General features: G+C 52.1%; 9 protein-coding genes across 9 annotated transcripts; 4 read left to right on the forward strand and 5 right to left on the reverse strand.

The window, feature by feature from the left end:
* Positions 1-5: 5 nt before the first annotated feature.
* FIBRA_05944 (uncharacterized protein) lies at positions 6-1,106 on the forward strand (the record flags this gene model as incomplete). The annotated part of the gene is made up of 4 exons (XM_012327689.1): positions 6-384; positions 442-687; positions 741-967; positions 1,029-1,106. 4 exons carry the CDS (start codon positions 6-8, stop codon positions 1,104-1,106), a joined length of 930 nt encoding a protein of 309 aa, XP_012183079.1.
* Positions 1,107-1,779: 673 nt separating this feature from the next.
* On the forward strand, positions 1,780-5,419 carry FIBRA_05945 (uncharacterized protein; the record flags this gene model as incomplete). The annotated part of the gene is made up of 4 exons (XM_012327690.1): positions 1,780-2,191; positions 2,245-3,416; positions 3,511-5,230; positions 5,289-5,419. The coding sequence occupies 4 exons, from the start codon at positions 1,780-1,782 to the stop codon at positions 5,417-5,419; spliced, it is 3,435 nt and encodes a 1,144-aa protein (XP_012183080.1).
* Positions 5,420-5,850: 431 nt separating this feature from the next.
* Positions 5,851-6,979, reverse strand: FIBRA_05946 (uncharacterized protein; the record flags this gene model as incomplete). The annotated part of the gene is made up of 3 exons (XM_012327691.1): positions 5,851-5,974; positions 6,034-6,639; positions 6,699-6,979. The coding sequence occupies 3 exons, from the start codon at positions 6,977-6,979 to the stop codon at positions 5,851-5,853; spliced, it is 1,011 nt and encodes a 336-aa protein (XP_012183081.1).
* Positions 6,980-7,719: 740 nt separating this feature from the next.
* Positions 7,720-8,601, reverse strand: FIBRA_05947 (uncharacterized protein; the record flags this gene model as incomplete). Its single annotated transcript, XM_012327692.1, has 2 exons — positions 7,720-8,274; positions 8,332-8,601. The coding sequence occupies 2 exons, from the start codon at positions 8,599-8,601 to the stop codon at positions 7,720-7,722; spliced, it is 825 nt and encodes a 274-aa protein (XP_012183082.1).
* Positions 8,602-8,730: 129 nt separating this feature from the next.
* FIBRA_05948 (uncharacterized protein) lies at positions 8,731-13,642 on the forward strand (the record flags this gene model as incomplete). The annotated part of the gene is made up of 8 exons (XM_012327693.1): positions 8,731-8,820; positions 8,877-10,445; positions 11,451-11,497; positions 11,551-11,614; positions 11,665-11,748; positions 11,799-13,088; positions 13,148-13,233; positions 13,285-13,642. The coding sequence occupies 8 exons, from the start codon at positions 8,731-8,733 to the stop codon at positions 13,640-13,642; spliced, it is 3,588 nt and encodes a 1,195-aa protein (XP_012183083.1).
* Positions 13,643-14,140: 498 nt separating this feature from the next.
* Positions 14,141-15,946, forward strand: FIBRA_05949 (uncharacterized protein; the record flags this gene model as incomplete). The annotated part of the gene is made up of 7 exons (XM_012327694.1): positions 14,141-14,768; positions 14,831-15,106; positions 15,158-15,238; positions 15,296-15,341; positions 15,397-15,562; positions 15,617-15,717; positions 15,775-15,946. 7 exons carry the CDS (start codon positions 14,141-14,143, stop codon positions 15,944-15,946), a joined length of 1,470 nt encoding a protein of 489 aa, XP_012183084.1.
* Positions 15,947-16,128: 182 nt separating this feature from the next.
* Positions 16,129-17,188, reverse strand: FIBRA_05950 (uncharacterized protein; the record flags this gene model as incomplete). Its single annotated transcript, XM_012327695.1, has 2 exons — positions 16,129-16,541; positions 16,606-17,188. The coding sequence occupies 2 exons, from the start codon at positions 17,186-17,188 to the stop codon at positions 16,129-16,131; spliced, it is 996 nt and encodes a 331-aa protein (XP_012183085.1).
* A 739-nt stretch (positions 17,189-17,927) lies between these two features.
* Positions 17,928-19,059, reverse strand: FIBRA_05951 (uncharacterized protein; the record flags this gene model as incomplete). Its single annotated transcript, XM_012327696.1, has 2 exons — positions 17,928-18,463; positions 18,507-19,059. 2 exons carry the CDS (start codon positions 19,057-19,059, stop codon positions 17,928-17,930), a joined length of 1,089 nt encoding a protein of 362 aa, XP_012183086.1.
* A 917-nt stretch (positions 19,060-19,976) lies between these two features.
* Positions 19,977-21,080, reverse strand: FIBRA_05952 (uncharacterized protein; the record flags this gene model as incomplete). The annotated part of the gene is made up of 2 exons (XM_012327697.1): positions 19,977-20,422; positions 20,486-21,080. 2 exons carry the CDS (start codon positions 21,078-21,080, stop codon positions 19,977-19,979), a joined length of 1,041 nt encoding a protein of 346 aa, XP_012183087.1.
* Between the last annotated feature and the right edge of the window lie 688 nt (positions 21,081-21,768).

The raw sequence follows: 21,768 nt of genomic DNA on the forward strand, positions 1-21,768 counted from the left end.
TCACGATGGCTAGTGAAATTCCAGCCGCACCTCTTTTCTTGACCCAGGTGTATCAGGTCCATTCGGACCCAGCGAATCCTGTCTCACTATATACTGAATCCGCCCGTACACCTACACCTGCCTCAACGGATGATGCACGCCCATACGTTACCTTGACATTCGCACAATCGTTGGACGCCAAAATTGCAGGCATTGGCGGGAAGCAACTGGCTCTCAGTGGCAAAGAGTCTCTGGTCATGACGCATTGGTGGGTCAACATCAGTCCTACTTTCGTATGCGAAAACTCATGCGGCGCGTTCTGCCGAAAGGTTAGGATGAGAACCATGCACGATGCCATCCTCGTCGGAATCGGGACCGCTCTAAATGATGATCCTCAGCTGAATAGTGCGTCGCATGCGTGCCTATGCTTGCATTTTCTCTTCACAATTTGACGAAACGCAGCGCGCCATCTTCCGCCTTTCTCGGACGATGCACCGCACCGCTATCACTGTCCTAGACCAATCATTCTAGACACACATTTACGTCTCTCGCCAGATAGCAAGCTGCTTAAGAACTTCCGGGAAGGGACTGGCCGAAGACCCTGGGTCTTTTCGATTGAGTCTTCGATGGCAGATCCTATACTTTTTCACAGAGAGAGAATCCTAGAGGACGCAGGTGCGAAAGTCATCAAGGTTCTTGGTGTCGATGGTGCGCAAGCAGGCTAAAACCATGTGCATTGCTCACATGTTTCCTCTCGGAAGGCTTGGTCTCCATCCCGTCTCTGCTCGAAACGCTCCGTAGTCTCGGCGTTCGTTCTCTCATGGTCGAGGGCGGGGCGCGTGTTATCCAAACATTCTTAGCTGCAAGCGAAAGGTCAAGCGAGTTGAGAACCTTTCCCAATTGTGTCAACATGGTTATAGTTACAGTAGCACCCACGCTAGTGGGAAACGAGGGTGTCGGTTATGGGCCCAACTTGCTCTCCGAGAAGGTAAACTTTGCGGTGAAAGCGATGATAGCGTGTGAGTTAATCGGCGCATCGGATTGCACAGCTCCCTATCTTGCAACATCTCAAGACGGAGTTATGTGGCCGGGATGTTGTTATGGCTTTGAAAGTGGTAGGGACATGAGGTGAGCTTGTCTTGACTTGAGGTTCTATTTTTTCTGATTGCAAAGACAAGTTCATGTGTTCGTGTCACTGGCATGACTCAAGACCTTATCCGAAGTGTTGTATGATAACCTGGAAACTCAGTACTCCAATGCTGATTCTTTGCACCTAATATGCCAACATGCCTCGCCACACCTCTGGATGACCATCAAAGGTCTAGATTGACTAGGATTCACATGTGGACCCAGTGGGGATGATGATGACGATAGATCTATCACGTCGCCAAGGTGGTGTCGCTGACGGAGATCCATGCACGATGACAGAGGCCAAACGGGTAAAATCGACGTGTGTGTGTGGAGACACAGGAAGAGAGGAGTTAGGGTGTACAAGCAAAGCCATCATGAGTGGCATCATAGGAACACTGCGCCTGCTGGCTTAGCGCCGGTCGGCTCTGTCACAGGCTTGTAAATACCGCCACTCACTCGGCGTGGTTAAGAGAGGATACACGCATAGGAGTGTGGAAGGAATGGAGGCCATGACACGAGCAGGCAAGGATCGTCGAGCTGGGAAGATTTGAGTGTTAAGCCGGGCGTGGAAAGGCATGATGACGTCAGGACTGATGCGCGTGTGGCTGTATAAACCGGAGGCACACCCGGCGCGACTGCCAGACGCCTTTCGCGTCGCATTCTTTCTGCATGGCCTCTGTCCTCTCCCAGGCGGCCTCCCGACCTGTCCAGAATCCACGAGCTGGCCGGCCAGCTCTGGCGTCGTCACAAATGACGGCGACGGCAACAAGGAGGCCCACCTATCGGAAGGATGGCGTTTCCGAGACAGCTGCCACCGAGTATGCTAGTGCAGCCGAGCAACGCTCCTCTGGTACCAACTTTCCAGCTCCCCGCCTCCAGCACGCCAGGAATCCTACCTCAAACCACCCACGCAGTGTTGTTGTCGGATCGCCTGCGGCTGGACTGTGCATTATATCACCGTCGCATTTCGCCGAAAGCGACAATACGGGGCGGGATTACGCTCACATTAATGACGAGGGTCCAGCCTCGTTTTCAGACCCAGGCCACTTTGCAATCCCCACAGCATCGCTGCATAGAACGCGTATGTTGTTGTGTATACTTTCGGTTCCATAGCGGCTGATTTTCGCGTCGCAGATGTGGATCCCCCGGTGTTGCAGACATCGTGCATTCAACCTCTGAAGGAGACTGACGCTCAGAGGCAGTCTAGATACAACGATCTTGCGGATGCACTGACTCGAGACCCACCCCCAGTCCTCGGTATGCCCCCACCTCTTCCACCCAAGTCAGAACTTCGCCACATGCCCAAGTCAAAGTCTGTATCTATTGTCACTCCCTCAGACGCATCGTACGACTATCAATGCCGTGCAGATCACGCAAATGAACGGCCCGCTTTCGACAATACTGTCTCCGAGCCTGGCCACTTGTTCATATCTCATTCGGACCGCACGCCGCAAAGACAGCCTTTCAAGACCCAGTCGTTATCCGGCCATACCCTCACATCCTACGACCATCCCTCCCGACTCTCGTGGGCAGATAAAGCCAGTGTTCCCATCTACCGCAATTCGTTCCCTATGGACAATTTGCAATCGTCGTCTCTTTCAGCCGTCTCATCACCCAACCCATCACATTTCAGCAGGAGGAAGCTGAAGAAGGCTATGCCTCGTGCTAGCATGACTACATCGTCTCCTGACACCAGTCCTTCCAACTTGACTTCTGGCTTGGGTTATAGCATATGGCGCGCTCTCAGCTTGCGAACCACCAGCCTTACAGGGGAGTCTCCACATCCACATCGTCGTACTAGCAGCAGCAGTTTCTTGCGTTCCTTCTGCAGCGCTAACGTGGAGGAGCCCAAAGTGAGGTGCACAGCAAAAACGAGCCGGCCGCCGGTGCGCTCGCATGGGAGTAGCAATGGAAGCGCTACCTCGCATTCCAGTTCGACTTCCAATTCTGCCTGCCTGTCGTCTCTATCGTCGTCTTCACATTCCACACCAGCCACAACTCCCGATCATGCCTCTCCAATCTTGTCACCTGCTAAAGGTTTCCTGAAAGGAAATCCTTCCGAGCTTTCGGAGCAGGAATCAGGACCTCCGAGTGCGCAGCATCCTAGTGGTACACGCACCGGCGTTACGGCACGCAAGCTCAAAAAGAGGCGTCCTTCCATGACTGCGCAGTGCGCATCCGTTACCCCAGCCAGCTCTGGTCCTTCGGCATGGAGAAAGTCCAAGGTTCATGTGGAGCCTCCTGGCCCTAAGCGACGGGATTTTCTCCCGCCTATGGATCCTGTGGCACCCTTCTCATTGGACATCGTACGTGCTTATCATTCTCGAACGACACATGAGGGCACTCATAACCATCTTCTTATACGCCTTTGCTCTGCCTCGTATTCTCCTGCACCGACAGCCGCGAGAGCTCGGGCAGCCACCACATTCGATCTTCTCATCAAGTCTTCTATCTGAGCGCAAAAAACCTACTTCCACGAATGCACTCGCACAACTTGCGTGGACTGGGATGTCATCTTCTGAGCTTGCTGCTCTCACGTCGCGTCTTAACATCCAAAAGCATTCCCCCGAGCGTGCAGCTCAGCTGGCTGAACAGGACTTGGAAATCGACCCAGGTGCTTTCGATCCATACGGCGAAAGCTTGTATGCAAGTGGTGGGAATCCGAATTCAACGCATATAAACACCGTGGGAGATGTCGTCGATGGTCACAAGGAAGATTTGAATGGGAACAGCAGCCTTCTTGGGCATGCGATGAGCACCACATTGTCGACTATGCGAAGAAGGGTGGCGCCGGCGCGCGAGAGCAATGTCACGTCTAATGTTACGTCTATCCCTACGCAAGTATCCGTTAATTCGGCGAAAATTGTCGTACTACCGGAGTCGCGACATCCTAGTTCACCTCTGCCTCGCGCTCAGCAGCGCGCTCCACGCGATGCGAGTTCTATGCACAATGATCCAATGGCCATGCGCCGGTGGACCCTCGCAATGGCCGATGTTCCCGACGAGATACTTGTTCAAGAGCTGGACAAGCTGCGAAATGAACGGCTCAACCGTAGGGGACGCTCAAGTAAAAGCCAAACTCCAGCAGGAAGTCAGAATGGTCATGGCAGCGAGTGTGGAGGCAGAGACAGAGCACGGTCTATGATTGTAGGCGGCATGCCCCATGCTAGTCCGGAGAGTATGACAAGTCCACAATTCCATTTCGGCGACATCAGTGACTCGGAGAGTGAGGATGGTGACGATGGCTCGGTAGAAGGGCTCGATGACCTCGAAGACGAGGAGGAGTGGAAGGCAGCGCGACGGGCCTTGCTTTGCTGTCGTGAACTTGTCAGGACCGAGCGCAGTTATCAGGCTCGGCTTAGGCAATTGCTCAACGCACGGTCATCCCATCCTCTGTTCTCTCTGCTCCTGTCGTATGTGCCTGCGCTGATACAAGCATCGGAGGCCTTCTTGGTGCGTCTAGTAGATGATCCATCCGCCTGGGGTGTGAGCGCGGCTTTCATTGGATGTGAGGAGGAACTTGAGGTCGCCTTCGTTGCCTGGTGTGGTATCGTTGGCGAGTTCTTTGCCGATGGCGGGGAGAAGGAGAGGCGTGGACGAAAGCTTATCCGAAAATCTCATGACGAGATGGCGAGTGCCCTTGGCCATGGAGAGAGCAGTCGTATGCGTGCTGGGTCTAGCACAACATCGGCGGCTATGGGGAGGAGCATGAGCTCAGGCGAAATAGCCCTGGAAAACGCGCGGGTACTAGGTACTCGCAGGCTATCTGTCGGCGTTGGACACAATGCTCCCAACAGCGGGATATTTACAGCTGCTCTCGGGGCTGGGCTCGCCTATGGTTTGTCTTCTGCGTCCCCATCGTTGGTCTTTGACAAGCATGGAAGTGTCGCGAGCGTCAGTAAGGAAACTGGGCACGGCGCAACTGCTACGCTCTCGCGGACGCTGAGCGCGTGGAAGCGAAAGAGCATGCCGTCGTCCCTGTCGAACCTCACTGCCTCAAATGGGTTCCCTTCTTCACCCACATCATCATCGTTCCATGGCGAGGAGAAGAAGCTCCTCGTGCGCGATTTAGCTATTCAACCTACCCAGCGGATCATGAGATATGTCCTGCAGTACAAAGGTGAGCATGAGTAGGATCTCGTAGTAGATGTGGCGATTGCTCAACCGTCTCCTCGCAGAACTCCTATCGCAAACTCCTACAACAAGTCCATCCAGAGGTTTGGTGGAACGTGCCGTCGACAGCGCGGTGCGTATCGCGAGAAAGTGCGACCGCGCCCAAGGCAATTCTGTTTTCTTGCGTCGACCGTGAACAAGTTTTCAGGCTCCATTTCCCAGTGTATTTGCATCAGCTCTTGTGCTCTCGATCATGCATTCTTCAATTGCTATGAGGTCGCTCTTTGTGCGAGTATCCGTAGACATGGCGTAAATTTCAGTGTTATTTAGCATCTGGCTGTCGCATTGCCGTGCATGCATTATCTGTATTTCTATCATATATTGCTATGTATTGTCATCTCACCCACACAATCTTGCTATTCAATGCATATATAGCTCGTCGAAAACGACGTATGTTGTTTAAGATTGTGTAAATGCGGAGATGTGAATTCGAAATCTGCGGGGAAACAGTATCGACATGTGCAAACGTCAAGTTGGATCTGAAGAAACACTAGAATGATGTTACATGTTGAAAAGTACAAAGGATACAAGTAAAGAGTCAAACACGACACGAAAAACGCCAATAAGTTAGTCATACCCAAGAATAGGAAGTATAGAACATTGGGGTGCAAATATCATTGTAGGTTGAAATAGGCCGGCAGACTCCTCCATAGCTCTCGCCGCTTTCTTTCTGCCAGTACCCTGATGTCCTCTACGCACGCCACACAGGGGACATCAGTGAACAGGGTGTCCAGGCGAGAGCAATCGTACAGGATGTCCAGGGGGTCTTCCATAGAGATAGGGGCATCCTCTTGGAAATACTTCCAGCACTCCCCTCGCGCCTTCGCACATGTCTTAATTCCGCGCCTGCACCGCTTGCCAAAGATATCAGTTCCGATCGCACGTGTGTACGATGCGAGAAGCCTCTGGCCGTGGACGAGGCGCATGAGGTCGTCCTTGTCGAGCAACTTCCAGCGCGCAGTGCGTGCGCCGAAGCGGAGATGCTTGCCTGGATTCGCGCGGCACGCGTCCCAGTCGGCATCGGTGCTGAGCAGCGCGAGCTGGTAGAATGCGGCGGGGAGGATGCTGGGGATGTTGTAGTCCGACGCGATGCGGATCGCGGAGGCAGGCTCAGGCAGGCGGTCGTCGAGATAGAGCCCGTTCACCTTACCGGTGAACTGTTGCGAGTGTTCCGAGCGGGCGAGGATGCTCTCCGCGCGGCGGGCGTCCCATTGCCCGAGGGTCTGCGGCCAGTCGGCCTCAAGATTCTCGACGATGCGCATGCGGAGGGCGTCACATTCATACTTTGTAGCCAGCTTGAGCGTGCCTTCCACGAGGACGGGTGTGTGGGGGTTGAAACGTTTGTATGCTGTTCCTCTGTCATTGGTAAGGTTCGGGTGTAAGCGGGGCTGGGCTCCAGGGGTCACACGACGTACAGTGGGTCGTACAATACCTGGAGAAAGCTCTCCAAATCCTCTCCACTATCGGGCATCTGCACATGTACCACGCCGCCATACGCCTCCTCCAGGACGTTAGTTGATCCGAATGCCTTCAGTGGGGGCATGGAGAGCATGTCGCCGAGTACTGGAGAGTGTTTGGATAGGATGGATTGGTGCACCCGGAAGTATTGCCGCTCCCCATCTCCACGAAGGGCAGAAAGTACGACGTTCCCGTCCTCAAAGTAGAGACAGGGATGATGCTTGTCTGGCTCAGCCATGCTTGCAGTAGCGCGGAGATAGAATTACAAGTTGGGCAACGAGGGGCGAGAGTATGGGTTGGTGTACTTATAATGCTGAGCATCTTGATCTCCATTCATTCAGCCCAGGGTCATGCGGAGAGAGACGTGCTTGACAATCTTGTCCTTGAAGCTCCGCAGGAGGAGCGTGTCTCATGACCGAGCCGAGCTGCCATTGGACAGTTGGTCTGCTTTGTCAGCTGCTCGCTGAGTTCTTTGACTTCTGCTATTATCGCCATGGGCAGAACATGTCCATTCAAAGGCAGGGTTCCCACTGAGAATTTCACGCCTTGCAGCCAAGCAACGTCTTCGTGCGGCAGGTCCATGTGAAAAAAAAGCACAAGTACACATGCCGGCGGCTTATCCTTCCAAGCACTATCATGGCTATGCAACATGATGGAAACGGATAAATATAAATGCAGAGAACCACCAGCCGGAGGACGACAAGCCTGAGTTGCAAACCATTCTTGCATCTGTCCCATGTTTTTATTCAATTCTGGCAGAGCATGTGTCAGCTAGCGTCTGCGACTCATTTATTTACATTTATGCGAGGGAGAACCAAAGGGACGACAGTCCCATTCAGACGTAGAGCATGATGGGCCATACAACGCCTACAGTGGTGATTGCAGCATAGCAAGACGGCCAAACCGCCGCAACTTTACAGCGCCCGTCATGAAGCCAATCAATAGCAGAAATAGGAGAAACATACTAAGTCGATATGGCTATTTAAATTGGATGAGAGCAAGGCGGCAACCCTCCACGCTATTGAACGTCATGACGATCTCCCCTTCCCCAATATCTTCCCTCCTCAATTCATCTGCACGTGCTTCAACAACTATACCTTGTGCGATCAACCAACGCCGCATAACACCTGGTAGGCATCCCACTGCGACCGGAGGGGTAATCCAGCATGGAGGAGATCGACGCCAGAAGGCAATGTTCCTGATTGAGGTTTCAGTGAGACCCCCCGAAGGACTATAGAGTAGAACATCCGCAGTAGATGGCGCTGGAAGAGGTGGGATGCCCATTCGTGCGCGAGCTGCATCGTACTGCGGGCGGTGCGTAGTCTTTGTCTGAGTGAAGAGACTCGAAGTAGTAGAACAGATATCGGGATAAATGATCAGAGTGGTATCTGCTAGGAGCATCTCTCGTGCTGAAGGAGTATCGGTCTCAGGTGGAGGAGACCGCGCAACAGCGGTTGGATCTAAGATCGGTAAAGTAGTTGCAACGGCAGCCGACGCTAAAAAGACACCATTTTCGCTCAAGAGGATACGGACCTGCTTGCCAGACAGCTCAGAAGCAGGTAAGTAAATCGTCGCTGACCTCAAGCTGACCTTCATGGGCTTTCCAGCACTGTCTGATCTGGAGTGAGCATCATGCACGGCCCTATCGCATGCGTGTTGCAAGTCATCATATTTGCCACCTTGGGCGGCATGCCATCCATGCTGTCGTGCGGCAGCAACTAGTCGGTCATGATGGTATCTGAGGAATAAGTAAGGCGATTGTAGCCCCTCGTTCGCGGCAGTATTCCATGCGGCAGCGAGAAGGCTTGAATCATACCGGGTCGAAGAGAGGAGATGGTAGAGGTTGGGAGCCAAGGCCATAGCACGTGCGGACCAATGGCACAGCGTCTGGGCCCGTAATTGGATGGGCGCCTGTGTAGTATAAGAGGTGACGACGCGCGCATGCGCGCGTCGGTTTCCCCCACCGACGCCTGTCTAACTCGCTCAACTATGTTTACCGTCAAAGCAACATATCGCAACGAAACGCGAAAGTTTACTTTTTCTGATACATTTCCTTCGTTTGAGCAATTGTATCTTCAGGTACTTATGTCTCCCGCTTTGTCTCAACATCATATCCTGATACGACATTCCCGCAGCTGTACCGAATCTTTCCAATATCTCATTCATTCTACCTCTCCAAATTGTTGTTCTCCCCTAATTCGCCTTCTCATTCTCAACGCATTTTAATTGGCATGGAGGCGCACAATGCCGAAGAGTATGAATCGCATGTTGCCCCCTATCGAGGTCGCTCTTGGCCGGGAGCTTTGCTGAAGTTCTCAGTTTATGACGAAACTCCTCACAAGTCCCCAGGAACAAGCTCTAGTCAGCGGACCAGCATGATGTCCGTCGACAGTGACCTTCCCAGCATCATCGCATCTGAGGGTACGAGTCAGAGTTCTGCAACGATAGTGGACTGGACCGCGGCGGGCATTCGGAAGCGCAGGACCGACGACCGCAGGTTTATCATTGAGCGACTTCGGGAACGCACATCAAATAGGTCCAATGTCAGCGTCCACGACATCCAAGAGCCCTTGCCTCGTCGCTCTCTCTCTCGTTCCCCCTTGCGTTTGACGCCCAGTCCTCCCATCACTCCGCAGTCTTCTTCGAGGCCATTGCCAAGGAGGCCGTCTTATGACGGTGATGCGTCTTCCAGCACCACTGGGGCCAAAACCACTCGGCCGTCTTTATTCGAATTATTAAATCAAGAGCCGTCGGTGTCCCCCTCGAATCCTACTGCGGATGAGAGCTCTAGACCTTCTCTATTCGACCTTTTGACTCAAGAGTCGTCTAAATCCGGCCATTGTGATTCCTGGACTTTTGGGCGACCAACTCAGGTTGGCAACTCATCGCAAGAACAAAGACACTCAATTTTGACTGCTTTTCCTCCGCCGCCGCCTGTGGGCTCAACGAATTGGCTGAACAGCTGGCCTCCTGTTTATGTTCCTCCACCGTCCATTCTGTACCCAAGTGTGCCTAGTTCTCAACCGGAGCCGCCGTCTGTAGTCGAGGAGCCTAGCTGGGCAGCGACCCTGTCTCCACGCTTCACCGATATCGCTGCGCAGCCTCAGGCTGTGCGCGGCGATATACGAGCGCAGTGTTCGACTGCGGAACAGCAATGTCCAGAACGCGCAGCTTCGCCTATGTCCCAGGTTTCAGCCTCCAGTATTGAGACGCGCCAGCAAACTGCAGATCATTGCTGTTCCATTTCGCAAGGGAAGGCCGAGGTTATGACCCTTATCGAGAGATTCATGGACAATCTTGACCGCACGATGAAAACTGCGTTTGGAGATGATTGGGCATTTGAATTTGCGCCTGCAGTTCCCAGCGTGCACTGCGCTCGAACGGACACCTCACAATCCTGTGCGCTTGGGAAGAGGAATGACAGCCGATCACACCCCAGCGACCCAGTCGTCATCCGCGTACCTAGCCCTACCCCTGAGCATTTCCCCTCCTTCCCACAATTTATGCCACCGTCTCCGCATATGTCGCCTCCATTTGTTGGTCCACTCTCACTACCTCAATGCTACATACCGCCTGTTCCTCTTACGCCTCCGCCATTGCCACCTGCTCAATGCTACATGTCGCCCGTTCCTCCTACGCCTTCGCTGGTGCCGCCTACTTGGCCTGTGCCCCCCGAGACTTCACATCTCCGACCGCTTCCTAGTGTGAATAGTAACGACACATTAGGAAGATTCGATCTCGTACATTGGGGCGTTACCTGCGATTCGTGTAACAAGCACAATTTTTCGGGAGTCAGGTTCAAGTGTGCTACTTGCCGCGGTAAGGCTGCATTTTCTTTGGCGTTCGTTCGTTTGACTTTCGGATCACTGACAACACATCTCGTCTAGATTTTGACCTGTGCAGTGCCTGCATATCTTCCATGGCGGTTGCAGAGCATCAGTTCGGTCATACTTTCTTCATCGTACGCAGCCCACGCGACATGAAACAAGTTACACATACTGGCATTACATGCGATGTTTGCAGGAAGCATAACATTCATGGTGTGAGGTATAAATGCATAGAATGTGATGGTGAGACGTGGTTAGCCTCATCATTATACCGGAAAGCTGACCTGATATCCTGGAAGACTACGACTTGTGTAATGCCTGCATGTCATCTCCCACACAACGCAGCAAACACGACATCTCGCACCACTTTTTCCCGATTCATGTTCCTGGAGATAAGGTCGCGTTCGACTGTGCTCGTGAGGAGACCTCCCGGCTGCGTATCCAATCACTGGTCCCCTCGACGCAGCCCCCACCGAGCTTACCTGTACACAGAAACGTCATTTGCGACATGTGTTCCCGTGAAATTAGTGGCATTCGGCACAAATGCCTTGATTGCCCGGACTATGACCTGTGTACTGAATGCATTTCGAAGACAGGTGTTCGGGCCCAGCATGGATTGGCTCATCAGTTCTTCGAGATAGAGCGCCCCGGCGAAGTTATTGTACATACGGTATTTACAGGAGAAGGGGAACGTGCTTCGGTTTCTTCATCGACACGAGTCTCACCGCCGAGGAATTCGAGGACCATATCTTCCATGCCAGAAGAAACGTCATCCATGATGCATTCCGCCAGATGCAATCTATGCGATTCAAGAGTTCACGGTGATCGCTTTGTGGGTACTGATATGTAGCAGACTTGACAACACAACTTACATCTTTTCAGAAATGTTTGAACTGCCCGGACTTCGATACTTGCGCTACATGTTTCCAGTGAGTAGTCTTAGGTTGGCATGGATGTTGTACTGAAGTTATCTTTACTTCAGGATCACACCGGAGCAGCATCCCGGCCATAGCTTTATTAAGATCAATAACCCGGAGGCGCTCGTGGTACGACGACTTTACGGTTCTTGAATTATGTTAATTGTACAACACAACAGATCCGCAATGGTGAAGGCAACACTGTCTTGCATGATGCCACATGTGATGTATGTGGGCGCCGTATTGTTGGCGTTCGCTATAAGGTATGCACACAAGTCTTCCAGCAGTTGGTATTTCTGAACACTCGATGCAGTGTATGCACGCCTCTTGCCCCGATTTTGATCTCTGCCACAATTGCGAGGCCATGCCTTTCCCTGTTCATCCGCCAGCGCACCCTCTCCTCAAGATGAAGTCGCCGGATACTATCATACCAATAATTCAAAAGCCCATCATGAATCAGTGTGAACTTGCGGAGAGTTTTCTGGATGAGTGTCGTGCATCCTCTCCTCCCATTCTCCCATCGGACATTCAGCAAGTTGATGTCAATCGATCCCCCTGCTTAGCATTTGGCACCGCTCCGGCGCTGGCCGAGAGGTTTCCTTCACTGCCATCCGACCAATGTCTAGAGGTTGACGGAGAACTTCCAATTTCCCTTCTCAAGAGTGTAACAATACCGGATTCAGCTCTTCTCGGACCGATGGACGCCGTCCTGAACGCTTCACCAATCCATGCCGACGCTGCCCCATTGGCACCGACCGCTCCTTTGACCGCTGAGAAACCAGAGACGTCCCCCGTCGGAATCCCGGCATCCATTTTTGAAGATCGTTCAATTGACTTGGATCAAGGTTGCAATGGGAAATATGTTCATCCTGAGGCGGAGGTCTGGTCTGGTGGGCTGACTACTCCGTCGGAGATTCCTGCATCGACCGCTCCTTCTACTTCAATTCCGCGTCTTGGTCCCGTGAATAATGACTGGCTCGAACTCTGGCCTGAATTAACCTCAATGCTGAAACACCTGTTGACTCCTCCCACGCCTAATGCCGGAGCTTCCGTACCTAGCGTCATACAGGGACAGACCATGCCAGGTGGTATGGTTGTCGAGGAGCCCAAACTGGTTGAAGAGGTTCAGCCCGAGTCTGCCGCCGAGAGTAAGGCCGCAGTCGAAGAGTCTCCGCTTGTGGGCGAACCGCTGCTCTGCCGACCTCTTGGGCCTCGTATAAGTGATTTGTCTCGGAAGTTAAATGCTGTTTCCGTTCGCCGCGAAAGCAGCCCTGAACATGCACCGTATGCACACATCGATACGGCTGTCAAGCCTGAAACTGCAAGACAGCCTCCGTTTAGGTCGATAAGCGAGCCCCAGCCTTTGTACGCCAGCTTTCTTTCAGATAACAATATTCCAGATGGTCAAATCTTTCCTCCCGGTGCGGAATTTGTGAAATCATGGCGGATGATGAATCAAGGAAAGAGCGACTGGCCAGAGACTACTGAGCTGGTTTTCGTTGCTGGTGATCGTATGGCACCTCACAATGACGCTCCGCGCAAAATCAAGGTTGGATCTGTTAAAGCTGGCAAAGAGGTTGAGATTGCTGCAGGAGAGATGAAGGTGCGTCGGGCCAGATCGCACAGTCTAACTATTGTGGTTGCTGACGATATATTTCCAAGGCGCCTGACATCCCAGGTAAATACGTCAGTTACTGGAGACTCAGCGATGGAGCAGGACATCAATTTGGTCACAGTGTTTGGGTCGAGTACGTGGGGTATTATACTCTGGAACTCATACTGATGTATCGTTCCGTTAGCATCACTGTCGCGGAAGTTACGCGAGCCCTGTCGGTGCTATCCACGGAGGATACCTCGCTCGCGTCTTCGTCGGTCATAATGCCGCGATCTATGGAAAATATCTCTGCGCCTGCAGAAGCTATTCCGCGATGCGCAACCACTGTTGACTCGGCACCCACGTTACCGTCTAGTCCTCCGTCTGAGGATGGTTCACTCGACTCGTCTATGTCGCTGGTTGACGTACCTTCGTCCCCAATATCGGATGACGATGAAGATGCTTACGCAGATAGCAGGTCGCGTTTTGTCTCCCCGAACAACCACGCGCAGGAGGTGGAATATGTGATGCTCTATGACAGCTCATCGTCGGAAGATGATTGAGGCGGCATTCATTTCTTGGGACTTACTTCGATTCTCTGGTATGATCTGTCTCGTTCTCGGTATTTATATGAGTGAAGTAAGAAAGTCGTACTGTGTGGCTAAGTCTGCCTTGTACACTACTCAATACATTGGTCGTTGATGTACTTGGTTGTCGCTTTGCGAACCCCGCTGAAGTGTCAGACGACTCTTTGGGAGGCCAGCGCGCTCGTGTGATCAGACGCGTCTAATACATGTGTGTGACGCGTCGGAGTGTTCGTTCACGCTCTTTGGCACTCCTCCCCCACCGACCTTGCTTATAAAGTTTCGCATCTTATTCTGGGGTCAGCGTGTAAGATTAGCGGTCTTCTTACCCTTTGGACTCGTCGGCGCACTACGCTTTACGTATTAACAGTCCTTTGAACACGCACCAGTTTTGCACGCGTCTGACATGCGAACACCATAACTCCTCAACGCACACGAAATCTGGCTTCTCTTCCTACCAACACTCATCTTGCCATCATGGGCTATATGACCGTCCAGCAGGATGCAGTCGATTTTGACATTTCGGTTCGATTCAAATTAGACAACCTCCAAAACTTTCTCTGTACAGACGGGGGCGACACCGAGAACGACTCCCGAATGAGCGCCGTGTTCTGGCCAGGTTATATGCTCAAGGTATCACGTTTCACTGAAGGCTCTAGCAAGCAACGAAAATGCCGTCTATCTTTGTATACACTTGCGGGAGACCGGGACGCGATCCCAGCTGTGGTGGTCTGCGCTACGGTGAACGCCCAGTCGCTTGGCGGGTACTCGTACTTTCCAAAACCTCTCACAAAGCAGGCGGTGTTTGACAACGGGCGAATTGCACTGGGCACATTACTTTCACAGAGGACCTACGAAACGTCGTCCTTGATGCAGGAGGAGGACGCAGTCATAGTGCATGTCTCTCTACGCTCCTCTAACACACCAACACCTCGTGCCACTCCCACTCTGAACTTGATTCATCGAGTACTGACTGCCCAGCCTCTGTCGAACACTCGATTCATCGCATTTCGGAGACGAGATTCCGTGGGGCACCTCAGTTGTCCGCGCGTGTTCCACGCGAATATGGGAGACCTCACGTCTCACTATGAGCGGCTTGAAGGCCGTCAGTAGGGCTCGCTTTATCGCATATGTGCTGAACGCTGATTGAGATTTTTCTCTCTCAAGTTCTCGAAACGGCAGAAAGCATGGAGGGCTTCGAGCTGCCCAGAGATGCACGTCTCGACGAATATACCCTCGCGTGCGAGCAGTATGAACACGATAGTGACTTCGAGCCAGAAGAAGATGAAGACGAAGAGGATGGTGATATGGTGGTTATCAAAAGTGAGCCCCGCAAGAAAGCGGCGGCGCGGGATCGCCCTAAACCTTGCACGAAAACGCTCGAAGACTCACTCGTCGCAGAAGGTGCCCATGTGCTGGACAACTCCAGAAGTGATGCTAACGGTGAGTCTGAAGCTTTATATCATTTCCTTGTCATGACCTGACTATCGATAGCTTCAATGTATTCGTCAAGCAGTTCTTTCGACGTTATACAGCATAAGAATGACATAGAGAGCGACCTCTACACGAACTCGGGTGAGAATGCTCGGGTCTGCAACCATCCGGCAGCTAGAGGTACTCACATTACCCCAGACTTTGACGGGACCACCATTGTTCTTCTCGGAACTGCTTCTCGGACGTGCGTCTCTGAGTTTAAGTACCATGCATGTGTTTGTCTTACTGGCCGATTATAGCTGGGAGGCGCTTCTGTACTACCTTTACACCGGTTTCATTGAATTTGCACCATTCAGAATGCAAAATACCCCACGTCAGAATGCTACTGTCGCACAGCATAATGGCGAGCATGTGGATCGACCAACCCCACCATCTTGCAGATCTATATACCGTTTGGCTCATAAGGTTGTTTATTTGCGATTGTCCTATTATGTTATCGGCTAACAGGCGGAACGATAGCTGGAACTTGAAGGCTTACGGAAGCTTGCACTACAGTTTTTGGAGTCCCAGCTGACGCCAGATATCCTTCTCACTGAGGTGTTCAGCGAATTTACCGCGAGGTCTGTTCCGAATGTTTCTGCTGCTTCATTAAAGTCATATTCAGATTCGCACAACAGGTACGAAGAGATCAAAGAAATGGAACTGGCACTAGTCGTTCGTTATTGGAGCCTCCTAAAGTCTTCCGCAGCGTTCAAAGACAAAATGGTGCAGGTGACCAGTGGCCGTGTCCCGTTTGCCGCGGACATCATCTCGGAGATTATGCTGCGGGTCTCTGCAAAAAATGGGTGATAGTGATCCAACCAGTTGTATTTATCGTGCTCAGAGACTTGCTTTACTCATCGTATTGCTTTCGTGGATTCCTTGCTAATGATATATTTGCATTGGATACAGTAGTGAATCGGGTGAATACGATCGGTCGGTAGAAGAAATCAGGCCTACAAGACGAACAGGGTTATGAGGAAAGAGTGTTTTTAGCTGTGGGAGCTTGTATGTGAGACATTCCTGAAATCTTGGTACACGGGAGGGAGTATGTTCGGTATACCGTCGTTCGTGAACGAGATGCCGGCGTCCGTCTCGCGAATTGGAGATGTAGGCGATACCAAAGTTGCATTGATCTGCGGTATCGGTTGTTCGACAGTCCTCGTGTCAGTTGCGGGGGTATTATACAACGGTGCGCTGTCGTCGTCTGACACCGAGCGGGCCATGTTTCTAGTGAACACATAAATGGGTGTAGGCTCTTGGTTATATGGATTCGGTCCAGATGTCTTGCTGACGTCCAAGCAAGATGGCTGGGTGTGGGTGCTGCTCATTGGATGTACATTGGGGTGGAGGTGCATTGCCGCAATGATATTGTCTAGATGCATATCCCGGAGCTGCGGGTGTTCTGTGCGAAGATGGAAAGGTCTAAGTAGGTTCTCGGGCTGAAAAACATAGGTCATATCACTGACCCTCATTCAGTGGCTCATTGGTGAGTGGCGTCGAATCTGCCTTGGGCGCCTCTCGTCTGCGAGCACGGATAGCTAATAGCCCAATTGCTGCAAGAAGCACTATGGATCCTATGACCCCTCCGATTATTGCGGGGATATTAACCGTGGAGCGAGACGTGGTCGCAATGCCAGCTGATCCACTTATCAATGTCAGCGTCGATGTCGATGGGGACGTGGATGATGCTGCAGACGCGGGCGGTGGGAAGGTGAGTGTGTAGCCAAAAGCTGTGGCAATTTGTGTGCTATTGCCCGCAACGAGAGTGGCTGCAGAGTTTGGGGATGAGGAAGAGTTGCTTGGAGCGGTGACCGTCGACACAGGTGCGGCCGATGGAGATGGCGAATGCGATGTAGTAAGAGCCGTGGTGACGTCGCTGGTGTCTGCCCAAGGAGGCGCTGCTGAAAGACTCCAGGGGAACGATGGGTGCAAAGGTCCCACAACATTTGGTGGCCCCCATCTATCGGCGCTGACGGGGCTGGCACGGATGACACACGCCCAAGGGAGAACAATCCCGTAGCTTCGGCGTCCCAGAAATCTACTAGCCATGGTTGGGGTTGGAGACGACGAGGGTGCCCAACGTACGAGACGTACGCTGAGAGAAAAGACCATCTCCACCTCCATAGAACAATTTTCAAGTTTGATGAGATCACTCACAGGGATTCTCGTTTGATGCTGAATAGCGGTTCTCCCAAGCTCAGCGTCGCGTAGCGAAGAGAAGTTTGTCTAAGTACTGCGATGCTGGATAGATGCCATCTTAAGGTATCATTCCGCCAATCACATAAGGACTGGCATCGACGCTCGAAGCTCTGCGTACATTCTAGGTCAGCAAGTGCAAGTAGCCCGCTTTGAACCCGCTGGGAGACTGAGATACCGTCAGCTATACACTAGACATCAGACCTGTCGTGTGAGGAGCTTGCTAAGAATAGGTCATAGTAAGACGAGCTACAACTGTTATTGCGATATGAAGATTTGAATCGTTTGCAGCCTGGGGTTGTTACGAATGTGAGAATACCACTGGCTTCAGCTTCGACGTTAGCGCTGATGTCAACGAAACATGCCAAGGCCGTAACTTCCGACCTCGTCCGAGTTGTCAGCTCAACAGATCAGTGTGTCGTAGCGCATGGGCGTGGACGACCACACACAGCACCCATGAACACCAGAAGAGACTCTGTCCAGAGGCTGCACCAGCATCTAAAATGAACTTTCAGGTCAGTGGTATCTGCTTGTTCAGTGACTTCATCTCGAAATAACGCGTCGGGAATCCTGCCGCGCGTCTCAGAACCCATTAGATTTTACCAGCGATTTTTGTGAACGAAGCAACCAAATTAAATAGATCAATGGCATTTGTTGAAATAATCTTGGACGCACGAAAAACCAGTAAGGACAGGCAAGAGGAAGCAAGACAGTGATGGATCCGCTCCTGGACATTTTCGGCCAAGTACGCAGGGGGAGGAGTAGCTGGTACGACATGATTCCCCGACAACTCGGAGACCGAGTAAGACACTCTAGTACTGCGTACAGGTGCTGAAGATAGGTTACGCTCGTTCCAGAATGTCGGTGGTCGGCCATGCGTTCCGTTCACTGCTCCAGCGTTATTGACGCGATATAGTAGCGAAAGGTCGCTTCCCAACGTGAGTGCCGGAAATGGGGAAAACTGATCTATCTCTTCCTCAACAGAGTCCTTAACATGATCCAGGTCCGAGGCTCTCCGACTCCCCACGAGCGCCGTCATGCTCCCGACAGAGTGGACGTTACGCTGTGGTATAGAGTAGACAGACCCAATCTCGCTAGTGGGACGGGTGACTAGCAGATCTGCTTCGTCTAAAATGAAAGATAATGGTAAGGATGACGATGATCGATGTACCAGAGAAAATGTACGCAAGATCGACCATTGTCCAGAGCCTCCTCGGATATTTGATTGTCATGTTTCCTTCGTCGTTTCCGTCTGCGCGCCATAGAAGAGCGACAACAGCACAGAACACCACTGTGCCTGCGACGGCGGCGGCAATGACGAGCCAGATGCGAAGATTCTTCGCTGAGCCCAACTGAGATGAAGATTTGCTCACCAAGCCGGGCACAGACGTCGAAGATGCAGTTGAGGAGGATATTGAAGATAAAATAAATGTTGTCGTCATTGTCGTATCTGCTAGCGCGAGAGTTGTTTGAATACCTACATAGGATGTGGTAGTGAATCCTGGAGCAGTCGTAACATCAGGGGGAGTTTGAGGGGGGACGGTTAATGGGGCTGAGGTAGTCGTAGAGGACGGCGTGGTAGAGTCGGACGAAAGAATTGAGTAAGAGGAAGCAGTAGTGACTGTCTGGATTAGCCTAGGATGAGGCTGATTCGGTGATGGTGACGGCGAGAATAGGTGGTCCTGGTCTGGGGAAGGCCTTGCAGCACCGCGCGAGCGGGCCATAGGAGGTACCGGAGTCGGACGAGAGCTAAACTATCGCTCTGCAAAATATCAAACGACTCGTATGTGTGCAGTCGCAAGCGGTCCATGCTTCACGTTTTAATGGCCAGTTGCCACTTACCATCCGCTGAAATTTCATTGAGGAAGTGGTTGGCAGATAGCTTGAGGAATCGAACAAGTTGGATGGATGTGAGACGGATAGCGGCTCATGAGCCAAATGCACATCCTTTCCTCCCTGATCGCAGATGCGGCCCAAGGGATTGCACTGTCTTGGGGGATGTTGTTGCTTGTCGTAGTCTCGCTTCTGCACCTGCTTTCTCCTTATTTGAGTGGAATCCATGCAGAGCGAGCGGGCCAATGGTGCTCGTGGCGGTCGATCCATGACATTGCCCGGCTGGAACCCTCGAGCGTCTGCCGAGCAGCTCTGCCTCTCCGACGCGTGCGACGGTTACCATCTTGCAAAGCATCATAAGGATGAGTTCAAATCAGCGTATCGTTGCACCCTCCGCCGAAGAAGAGGAAGAAGAACAGTTCTTGGGAAACCTGCCCATGTGCCTAATTGTTGATTTTCATCCCAAGCCTCAAGAATAGTCGCACACTGGCCGGACAATCCGCCCTGTTTAGACTCTTCGCTCGCTGGTTGGGATGCCCGGGACCAATTCTGCTCCGTAGCCACGGCCCACCAGAGTATCTGATATCATCTCTCTCAGAAACAAATGATCCAGAAATCTGAAATTACCCGGCCAGTCACAATGGACATTCCGAGTATGATAAGACTAGACCGATCCTTTTGAAAAGTGCGTTTTCGTATTGTTTTCCGCATATTATTTGTAGATACTAATTCCAGACTACATAGTAGGTTCATGGGCACTGCTCGAATAGCTAACGGTGCTAGTGGAATATATTTAGTAAGCTAATGTCTATGATTTTGCGGCGGTGGGTGGGTCTCTTCTGAGATCTTGGTACTGAGGTGGAAGTGTGTCTGGGATTCCGTCTCTGGTGAATAGGATTCCGGCATCTGTCTCGTAAATGACACGGCCGGGTAGTGGTGGAACCAATTCGTCTATGGCTGTGCTGTAAGTGTGGTATGTTGGTGCCCTATCGCTATACGATGACGATAACACCGTCCCCGTAGTATGGTATGTCGGTGCCTTATCGCTGTATGATGTTGACATTGCCGTTCTCCTCGTCCGAGTGGTTGACTTGGATGCATGTCGGCGAGGATGTTCTTGAGACGCTCTGTCTCCCGGGCATGCTTGCTGGTCGTCTACAAGTGCAGCCGTGCTGCTGAACTCGCGTGTGTCCGCATGTGCATATAAAGTGGAAGCGAGGGTACTGGGTTGCATAGCTCCCTGCGTCTTCCCGTCTGAGGGTTAGGGAATTCTCCAAATTAGGATTTCCTTTTCGTGCAAGGAAATATAATGTTTACCGTCATCTTGCAGCCCGTCGACTGGCAGACCTTTTTCTGTCTTTAGTGTCCTGCGCTTTTTCATATGCATACGCACCGCCACAAGGACAAGGGCGCTGATGAATAACACTCCGCCAACTACTCCGCCAATTAGTACAGGGACATGAGGAGTAGATGCTATGCTCGTCGCGAATGTTGCTGTTGGTGCGAGTGGGCCAAGAGGCACAGATGATTGTGGAATAGCGGAGGAGAATACGACGAGGGAAGAGATAGCGGACCGTGACGATGCGACGGACGATGCAGCGGATGATGCGGCGGGCGATGTGATGCTCACCGCTTGTGCTGGATTTGGGCCAGTGATGTATGATGATACCTTAGTGAAGGCGGGTACGGGGAAGGAAGGGATTTCGGACGATGCGAAGGTACTGGATGTAGATTCGGTCGATGTGAAGGTACTCCATGTGGACGATGTGAAGGTACTCCATGTGGACGATGTGAAGGTACTCCATTCGGACGATGTGAAGGTACTCCATGTGGAACTAGTGAGAGGATAGACAGTAGGAAGAGCTGATTCCACTAATGAAATTTGCACCCCAAGCGTTAGTGCCATCGCCATAAGTTACAGCGAGAAGGTACAAATGCGTCTCGCATCTCCTTTCGCTCCTTAATATGCCCTGGTTTGACAGATGCTATCCTGTGTTCTGAGCAGTGGTCTGAGTACCGAGTACTGCCATGGCGAATCGATCACGCCCGTAGACGGCGGATCGGTTTCCAAGATCGATATCTGAATGGGGCCCCAGGCGTCAGAGCTTAGTTTATCGTATCTCAGCACATGCTGTCCGTCTGTCTCAACTTCCTCGCTTCGTACGTCGTTACTTAATCTTAATTTATAAGTTATGGTATGAAATGCGCTACAAATTGGGTATCTGGACGGTATAATAGCGATGCGTCTAACAATGTCCGAGATCAAGGTATCGAGTCCGTAAAACGAAAGTGTGCCATGCGTTGACGGGATTGTGAAGGATTGCGAACTACACGTAAGACGTCGAGTTCTCATATTCGGGAAGGAGTGTGCTGTGCGAGCTTCGCTCGCTGCGACTCGCGGACAGTATGCTGGATGCTGTCTCTCTAGGGTATGCAAGGATGGGGCTGATATCCTCGCCTAGTCTATGGACATGTGCGATGAAATCTGCTGTGACTTGTGTATGGTACGAAGGTGCCCTCTCGCTGGCTTGTGCCGAACAAGTGGTCGTCCTGGTGAACACGGACGCCAAAGATGGCCGTCGCCTTGGAATAGAGGGTGT

The sequence above is a fragment of the Fibroporia radiculosa genome, assembly GCF_000313525.1.
Source record: "Fibroporia radiculosa TFFH 294 genomic supercontigs, scaffold5656, whole genome shotgun sequence".
In the NCBI taxonomy this organism is placed as follows: Eukaryota; Fungi; Basidiomycota; class Agaricomycetes; order Polyporales; family Fibroporiaceae; genus Fibroporia; species Fibroporia radiculosa.